Source organism: Amphiura filiformis, chromosome 15 (genome assembly GCF_039555335.1).
Source record: "Amphiura filiformis chromosome 15, Afil_fr2py, whole genome shotgun sequence".
Classification (NCBI taxonomy): domain Eukaryota; kingdom Metazoa; phylum Echinodermata; class Ophiuroidea; order Amphilepidida; family Amphiuridae; genus Amphiura; species Amphiura filiformis.
In genome coordinates, this window is record NC_092642.1 from 20,336,236 (window position 1) to 20,346,140 (window position 9,905).

At 38.2% G+C, this 9,905-nt stretch overlaps 2 protein-coding genes across 2 annotated transcripts; one reads left to right on the forward strand and one right to left on the reverse strand.

Annotated features, from left to right (window-relative positions):
- The first annotated feature begins 3,332 nt into the window (after window positions 1-3,332).
- Window positions 3,333-4,544, forward strand: LOC140170776 (uncharacterized). The gene has a single exon (XM_072194001.1). It carries the CDS (start codon window positions 3,333-3,335, stop codon window positions 4,542-4,544), a length of 1,212 nt encoding a protein of 403 aa, XP_072050102.1.
- A 2,284-nt stretch (window positions 4,545-6,828) lies between these two features.
- On the reverse strand, window positions 6,829-9,372 carry LOC140172158 (three-prime repair exonuclease 1-like). Its single transcript, XM_072195491.1, has 2 exons — window positions 9,208-9,372; window positions 6,829-7,528 (listed from the first exon to the last, which is right to left on the reverse strand). Exons 1-2 carry the CDS (start codon window positions 9,223-9,225, stop codon window positions 6,989-6,991), a joined length of 558 nt encoding a protein of 185 aa, XP_072051592.1. The 5' UTR covers window positions 9,226-9,372; the 3' UTR covers window positions 6,829-6,988.
- Between the last annotated feature and the right edge of the window lie 533 nt (window positions 9,373-9,905).

Sequence of the window (9,905 nt, forward strand, 5' to 3'; positions counted from 1 at the left end):
GGGTCGTTTTGGTGGTCAAATTCATCCAATTCGTGTCCTTTGTATGTGCGCATGTGTCACTTATAGCATATGTAAGACGATTGTGTACTGGAATTGACCCAACACCACAAGATATGGTGAAATACATCACTGCTGTAACTATGTTAATCCCAATCGCGTTTACACTACGCGCCCTCGAGCCCATTATTTGCTTAATTCTGTACATTCCGTTCGCCGTGCTTTACGGTTTGACTATCAGACCTTTCCAATGGTCTAAAGAAGCTACTTGGAAATTGAATCATTTATGTCTTTGCTTACTTAGTATCGTAATTACGGTAGTTCTATGTGTAATGTGGTTGATTGGATTTTATTATTTTGATGACAGTATCGCCAAGGCATCTTTATTGACCTATTTTATGTGGTGGATCTCGGCTGCTGCAGTACGTGTCTTTGGACCACGCCAACCTCGCCCACGCCCGTATGTTATATATAGAGAACACGTCAGACTACAACGGCTGGGATATTACGAAGAAGAGAACCCACATCCTGAATGATAATATCGAAGTAAACCAGTTTGACTGTCTAAGACGCCTCTTCATAATAACTGATAATGATAATAATAATTAATGATTTAATGATGGACGATTTTTTTACAATCTTGCACTTCATGATTCTTGGAACCATGCGGCAAGCTTGTAACATAAAGGCCGCAAGCTCGGCAGGGTTGAGGCCTCTGACTTCCATAGTAACATTATAAAAACTCGCAAAAAATCAAAACGGAAATTCTGACAAAACTATAATATATATGGACCCGTCCGATGTGCCTTCTAGAGATAGAATGATAGTACTAAAACCACTTCAGATAATTTTAATAAGTCTATTTGTACTGGTAAAATACCTGAAAGTATCTGTTTTACCAATTTTCTCAAAGATTCTGGAACGACTTGTCTTTAACAGGTGCATGTCATATTTAGATCACCATCGCATTTTATACAAACGTCAGTATGGTTTTAGAAAAAACCACAGCACATATATGGCAGTGATTGACTTTGTTCACAAAATTACTGAAGCTGTCGACAATGACAATTTTACAGCAGGTGTCTTTTTGGATTTATCAAAAGCATTTGATACTATAGACCCCGGGCTATAGACCATACAATATTGTTTGATAAACTCTATCACTATGGTTTAAGAGGTATTACACACAAATGGTTTGAGGATTATTTGAGTAATAGAAAACAATATGTTTATCATAATGGTGTTCCATCTCAACATCCCAACTTGCGGTGTGCCACAAGGTTCAATACTGGGTCCACCTCTTTTCATCATATACGTTAACGATATTCACTTAATTACTGATTCACTTGATGTGATTTCATTTGCTGATGACACCAATTTATTTTACTCTCACAATCAGTTTAATCTTATTGAGGAGGTCTTTAACAAAGATCTTATTAATGTGAATAGATGGTTCCAGGTAAATTATCTGTCAATGCTAAAAAACTAATTATATGTTACTCGGTACCAAGAAGAACACAAAACCCGAGTACAATCTGCAACTGTTTCTTGATTCTGACAGGCACTCTACAGTAAGAACACCGCTTGAAAAAGTGCCAAGCACTAAGTTTCTAATTGACCAGAATATCACTTGGAAAGAACATATTGATAATATTGTAAAAACATGTTCAAGAAATGTCGGGATCATTAATAAATTAAAAAACTTCCTCCCACATGAGGCGTTATATACATTGTATTGCTCTTTGATATTACCGTATCAATAAGGTATTTTAGCTTGGGGATGTGCATGTTCATCATACATAAATGATCTTTTTAAATTTCAAAAGAGGGCACTTCGTATTATAAGTGCAAGTGATTATAGAAGTAGCACTAATCCCTTACTGATTAGGTATAATACTTGAAGTGTCAGGGATATGTATATACATTTGAACTTGGTTTATTTATGTACAAACATGATAATGGACTTTTACCGAGTGTTTTTGATGATTTGCTTGTAAAACAGTCTAAGATCCATGACTTAAACGCCAGAAATAAACATCGTCAGAGGCTTCCATTTATCAAAAAAGCTTTCTGTGAAAAATCTATTAAACATGCAGCTACTAAGTTATGGAATAATGTTGATAACAACAGCATTAAAAGTTCATCAGCGATTAATCAATTCCGCCATGTATTTAAAAAACATCTTATGCAAAGTTATTATTAATTCTTATTGTATCTGGTTTATATGACCACATTGGATATTTATATTTTATATTATATATACTTATTTGTTCCTTGAATAAGTTCATCAGGATTGTAGATATCAATTATTGCGGTAAATTGGTAAATTATGCTTTACAAATCCACTTGATTACTCACGTTTTGACGTTTCATCTTCCTACAAAGAACTTCATCAATAATGTGATGAACCAGCAACACTCCTACTCTCATCTCCAGAGGATGTAGTTTCTTTGTAGGAAGCTGGTCGTCTAAAATGATTGAGTAATCATGTCCCTTCATCGCGGTTGATAACGTTGGCCAATGAAGGACATCTACAATCCTGATGAACTTATTCAAGGAGTTAAGAAGTCGTTATGGTCAAGAGACAGTGAAAACGTACGTGATTTAGAGAGTTTTGAGAAGAAAATTGCACGCCATCGCAACCATTTAACCTTCACACATCGCTGTAAAGATAGCGGGATCACTCCCAATAGTTTGAAATTACGTTGCCCGATCAACACCATCAAGGCACGGAATATTATACAGAAAGCACAAAACGAACTGGTAAGAGAACGCATTCGCGTCGTTAGCAACAGAATAACCGATCTAACCAAAACAAGTAAAAAATTACACGGACAAGTTCTAGAAACACTCGAAAGTAAAAACGATGGCCACGAGCAAGCCGATGTACGCCGCCATCTTGAAATTCATTTGGAAAACAAACGCAAAACGGAACATGAAAAGTCAAAGGAAAGACAAATTAAGAAGTTAAACAACCTCAAAGACAAAAATGAAGATCTAGCGAAGAAAAGAAATGCCGTACCGGATATTGACTTGTCGGGAACACAGCTGAAAAAAAATGGGTTGTAAACAACACAGAAAGGAAGCTTACGGACTCGCAGAATTCCCTGCTGGCAAAAGGTTTAAATTTCGCGGTGTCGGTGGACAGGATTCCCAACGAGGATTTCATTGTCGCGGCCGAGAAAGTGAGTTGGAAATTACCACCCGGAGAAGCACAAAACCTTCGTGCGGAAGTCGCAGGAGTTTTAAAATCAGCGAAAATCCCGAAATCGAACATTAGCAAAGAGGAAAGAGTAGCACTCAAACAGTTGAAAAAGGACAAGTCAATCATAATAATGGGTGCAGACAAGGGTAGAAGCACGGTTGTTACATCTACAGACGGCTATGAAGAAAAGGTAAACAACTTGCTTAGTGATGAAAAAACTTACGAGAAACTTAAAGGAGACCCCACTTCAAAGTACAAGCGGAAGTTGTTGGGTACCTTACAGAGACTTAAGAAAGAAAACAAGATTGATAATAACCAATATAAGTTGCTCTACCCCACTGCTGAAAATACACCACGCATATACTGCACCACAAAGATTCACAAAGAGGGATACCCGGTCAGACCAATTGTGGATTACACTGGATCCATCGCGTATCAGACATCTAAGGCATTAGCGGAGATTCTGTCCCCCATGGTAGGAAAGACAGCCCATCATGTCACCAACTCGCGGGAATTAGCCGAAGAACTAGCTACGGTCAGAATTGACGACGAGGACATTTTTAATTCACATGATGTCGTGTCACTGTTCACGAATACCCCTATCAATAAAACGCTGGAGATCGTGAGAGATTATCTGGACAAGGACACCACGCTGAAACAAAGAACATTACTTTACACCGAGGACATTATTGAATTACTTGAATTTGTCTTGACGACGACATATTTTTCCTTCAGGGGAGAAATTTACATGCAGAAATTTGGACCGGCCATGGGAAGCCCAGTGAGCGCGATTATCGCGAACATTTTTATGGAATGGCTGGAACAAAAAGCCATAGCCAATGCACCCATCGCGTGTCGTCCAAAATTATGGAAAAGATATGTCGACGATATCCTCGAGATTATACCAAAGGGCACTACGCAAGAACTGACAGATCACCTCAACAAAGCGGATCCAACCAACAACATTAAGTTTACGCACGAGGAAGAAGCAGAAGGAAAAATACCTTTCCTCGATACGCTGATCAATCGGAAAGAAGACGGTTCGGTAAAGACAACAGTGTACAGAAAGAAAACGCACACCGACCAGTATTTAAACTTTGCTTCGCAACATCCCTTACACCAAAAATTGGGTGTTGTCAGAACATTGCTTGATCGGAAAGACGCGATTGTAACGGAAGAGGAGGATAAACAACAGGAGGAGGAACACATCAAGCATGCGCTAAATCAATGTGGATATCCTAACTGGACGATTGAAAAAGTGAAACAACAGATCAGTGAGAAGACCAAAGCGAAAAAGAAAGCAAAGGACAAGAACACAGAAAGAAGTAAGGGCATGGTATAAAGCGTGTCCGAAAGACTGCAACGTGTGTTTAAAAAGCATAACATCCAGACAGCGATGAGACCACACAATACGCTGAAACAAAACCTTGTACACCCCAAAGACAAAATAGAAGCCACCAAAACTTGCGATTGTGTTTATGAAATACCATGCAAAAGTTGCAAGAAGTCGTACATTGGGGAAACCGGCAGACCTTTCGGGGTTAGACTGAAAGAACATTTAAAAGAATCTGAAAAGTTAACAGAGAGGAAATTCACACGCGCTGTTCGAAAGGAGTCGGTCGATGAAATTAACAAGTCCGCCATCACAGACCATGTTTCGCAACAAAACCATGTTATTGATTGGGACGGAGCCAAAGTAATCGACAAAGACTCATGTAAGCAAACCAGATGGATTAGAGAAGCAATGTGGATCAGAAAACGGGCGGCCAACGTTATCAACCGCGATGAAGGGACATACTCACTCAATCATGTATATGACCAGCTATTACAAAGAACTACACCCTCTGGAGATGAGAGTAGGAGTGTTGCTGGTTCATCACATTACTGATGAAGTCTTCCGTAGGAAGATGAAACGTCTAAAAACGTGAGTAATCAAGTGGATTTGTAAAGCATAATTTACCAATAAAAAATATACTTATTTGTGTTGTGCATTTTCTTATTTACTATTGTTTACTGTTATTTTTTATGTATTTAGGTTAATTCATATCATGATATGACAGCTTACTGTTACTTCTTCATTGAAATGACAATCTGCTGCCATGCCAAATGATGAATTAACCAATCAAGGGATCACAGACTTTCAGGCCTCTTCTTGGCCTTTCCTGTGATTCCTTCACTCTCACTTGTATTATGATTTTGTATGTATTCTAGTTTATTTGCTATTTGATGAGTGACAAAATAAAATGAATGAATGAATGAGGTGGGAAAATCTTTCTTTTGCCGACTTTCCGGCTCATTCGTGGTGTCGCTCACAAACGGTTTATATGAATTCCTGTAAAGTGTTACATTATCCAATATAAACAATTGAACAGCAGCGCCCTCTATTTTCACCGAAATGTGGGATAGACCGTTTTTATAAGAAGCTACTCAATTAACATCATGATGACGTCACGTCCACTAATAAAACTAATTGCATCAAATGTTAATTATACATACACGTCGATCCAAGTAAACAAAAAAACCCACTTTCTATATTATTGTTTTCTACAGGTTACTCTTTTGATGTGGGAATTGGTTGGTATTTATCATTGTCACTCATATCAGTGGCTGGAACTTTTACATATGCTGTGTCGTTGTTTATTGACTACTGCTGCACAGCGACGACACCTGGGAAATAATTATTTTGTACAGGCAAGGAAACTAAATAACCAAGTGTAACTGTTATGCACGATTTGATATTCAGACGATAAATCGTTGGGTACCGGATCTCCCGTAATTTTTTGTTTCTAAAGAAGGCAATTTTAAGGCTTGCACTTGAATATATGTGTTGAAAGAATATGATAGTCGTTAGCTTGCGTATTGACAAAGAACCGTGCGTTTTGAACTCAAAAACTGACAAAAATTTTGATTTCATATGTGCAGAACAAAAAAATTACAGCTGCCTTCATTCACACTCGGGTCACGGAAGATACACGGTACTATAGTGCAGCGTAGGCCACTGGTGGAGGCAGTCTAAAAGCAGATGACGTACCATGCTCACTGACATCTACAGAGGTCAGTCACCAGGTTATTGTTAATAGCCTTAGTCGGATGTCCCTCGGCCTATTATGCGTCTCAAAACTATTAAACAGGTCGGAACAAATCGGAACCATGCGTGGCTGTGGATTCGATCTACCATCATTGCGATTTCTGTCATGAAGATGTCGGGGCAATGATACTGTGTGCTGGCGGATTTGTTAAGGAAAGTAGTAAACGTTTGCTGCATTAAAATTTGGACTCCTTCAAAACATATATTTCTTCCACAAAATGACTCTGGAGGCAGATGTACACAGAACACAGAGGAGAGCAAACTGATCAAGCTCCCAGAAAGTTGTTTTTGATGGTAAGGCAACTTGTTATAAAGACTTGATGACAAAAAGTAACGTAGCCGTTAATATAAATACGTCTATAGCTTCAGAACTATTTAAAATTAAAATGTTTTAATTTAGAAAGAAGGATGATTTATTTTTGATACCCTATTCGTCCAATGTCGTCCAATATTAACAATTAACAAGTATTGTGACATGTCAAACCTGCCATTATCAAATTCAAATCAATACAAATAAATGCAACGTTTAAATTCAGGTATTTTTTTCTTTTAAATCACAACTGTGTTGTTAGTATTGAACGATGCGTGTAATTAAACTATTCTTGTTTTACGAGGGTCATTCAATAAGTTCTACCCCCTCTTTAGTTCCTCCTCTTAAAACTTAAAATCTGTTAATGGCAGCTTCTGGTTTATTCGCTCTAGTGACAGTCTTCAGTGTATCTCTCATACAACCGATCAGGTGTAGGTGTAGATTTCCTACACCTATTAGAAGCGGGGTCGTCTTTAGCATCTTGATATTCACAAAGACTTTTTACAGCATTACTATCCATCCAAGACCACATCCTGGATCCTGCTTTGACCACAACTTTCATCAGCGCAATTGTGTCATTTTCTAACGTTCTCTTGTCATCAAGCTTCGCACCGAAAGCTTCTTGGTATAAACTACATAAAATATAGGCATCGTCGCCAGACTTCCTTGGTTGCAGATCTTGAAATGCTTGAAAACTGTTACCACATCTTAGTGTTAAATCTGGCGACAGTGAAACGCCGACTGCAGTTATGCTGTTTGCCAGGATTGAGAAGGTCACTTCTGGTTCATTGTGAGATATGAGGCAGATTGGCTGGTACTGGCGCTCTAAGAAGTGTTTGACTAATACTCCACAGGTTTCGTCAAAATCGGAGCAAGGGTGATTCCCGGATCCTTTAGACATGTATCGTGTCGATGGCGACGTAACAATCTGAAATCATGAAAGAGTAGTGGTAATCATTTTACATATCAACTTAATGATTTGCCTTTGGGCCAGGTCAGTGTTAAAGAAATCGTTCGTTTTGTTGGAGTCCGCTTTCTTACTATTTCTTAGCACTGTAGCACATCTACTGATTACTTGGTGGTCTTGGTATGGCGGCGCCCATGGGTCATGTGGGCATTAAATTTAGTGCCTTTTATTAAATGGCCTATGGTGACTGCTATTGTTTAAGTTGGCAAGATGGATATATCAATATGATTGGTACCCAAGTGTTCCATCGATTTTTAATAAGTCTGCCATAGCAGTATACGACATAAGATTCACATAGTTAAAACTATAAATTGTGACAATTTCAAGAGTCCAATGCTGGGGGGGGCAGCACATCAAAAATTTGGTGGGTATGTTCCCCGGAATTTTGAGGTGGTGGGTCTTTGGGAGTTGACGGCGTATCGGTAAAAAGGGGGCTTTTGGAGCTGCAAACCGGGCTGCTAACAAGTAAAATGGGGTCTTTTGGAGCTGCGAACAGTCAAAATCAAGGGTCTTTCTTGGCTTTTTGGTTGAAAATCGCCTGAAAAAACAGAAATATGAGGAATGAGAAATTTGTGGGTCTTTTAGAGCTGAAATTATCAAAATCAAGGGTCTTTCGGAGCTCTATTTTGGTCAAATATAGGGGGTCTTTCGGAGCTGCGAAATCCAAAAAGGGGGGGGGGTCTTTCCGGGGAACATACCCGTATGGTCATTTGTGTTGAGTGCCCCCCGGAGGTCCAATGTATTATTGAGAGAAGCAGGCTTTTCAATAAACATTGAAATTGATGGGTACCAATCATTTTGATACAGCCTGTATAAGGATATGATGAATGACTTCCTAAAGTTTCCTATACACATATGAATTTGTAAGCGTTCTTTAGCAAGTCATAGATCATTGAATTTACAACCTTTTGACAAAACAGGCGAAAAAAGGAATCTTTTGCACACGATTTGCAATTTAATGAGAACTGGCCATTGCTCATTATGAACAATATAAGTATGCTCTTTCATTTAATGACATGAAATTGAAAAAAGTAAGGAACACTTGAGGTTTTGACTTTTAAAACCTACATTTTTGGTCAAAAATTGTTTTGAATAGATTTACCACATTGGCCTTGCTATAAACATTGAATTGCGTTACCTGTTGACCTAATGAAAAAGCTGTTTTTAGGGGAAGAGTTAGCTTTCGTTCGATAAGAAAAAATTCTGATTGGATGAAGGGACCACTTGAGGTTTTGACAAAAACCAATCACAGAGCTTATTTTCCAGCTAGAAGCTCACACAGCTCTTATGATGTTATGTACTCAACTGTGTAGTGTAATCAAAGACAGTGTAGAGACAATTCACCATGTTCACTGCTTGCTTGGAAGCTCTTGGACGAAATTGTGTGCTCAGGTGTATCGAGGTGGAAACTGTGCATAGACGGTTTATAAGAGAATCGTGTTTGTAGCCAAACCTTTGCCAACCAAATTATCTTTACTTTCTTGAACAATATAACTATTTCAACTTACAGACAGGGGAAAGAAGAATTACGCATCGCATACTAGCATATTTAAACATGAATTTACAAATGGAAACATAACATGCATAGGCAGATATACCAGAGAAAAAACTCCGGACATACTTCCTCTATTTCAACTTACCTTATCTTCATCTCCCATTGACAAAACTAGTTTGTCCAGTACTTGATCATCAGAATCAGCCGTACTTAGCACCTCAGCGTCTTGTATATTATGCGCAGATACTAGCACTAATTCCGTGATTTTACGCGTACCTTCACAACCACAGCATATTTTGACATGTTTGATGTCAAGAAAAACGAATGTTTTGAAAAAAGAACTCATAGTGTTCTATCACGTATTTGTATGACTGTAATATTGATTCAATTTGTGATTGTGAGAGACAAATTTAGTTTAAAAGCTGATTTCGTAGTTTTTAAAGCCTTTATTTAGTAACTTGGGTATTTGGACCGGTGTTATTATTACAAGCAAGGGAAATCCCGTATTTAACTCTGCCATGTTGACGCAACATTATTGCTCACGAGTACATATTGCAAAGTTCAAGGACTCGTGTCGATAATTGTGTCTGTGATCACGCAATGTTTGGAATTCATTTAGTAGAGGATATATATAATTTAGAACAGAGCGCATTGTGGTAATATTGACGTTGTATAAATAAATCGCTGCTTTGTTTGTTTCAATATTGCGTTATTATCTAATATAAACAAGCAAATATTGCGTGAACTTGTAATAGTTTGTAACTGACAAGTAAAATCATGGAAATTAGTGTATGAGCCTGACCCCATCAGATGGCGTGTTTGGTACGATCCGGAGTAGCATTT

What these genes read in the sequence shown, in the direction of transcription:
- LOC140170776 (XM_072194001.1), top strand. Translation starts at nt 3,333, where the DNA reads ATGGGTGCAGACAAGGGTAGAAGCACGGTTGTTACATCTACAGACGGC.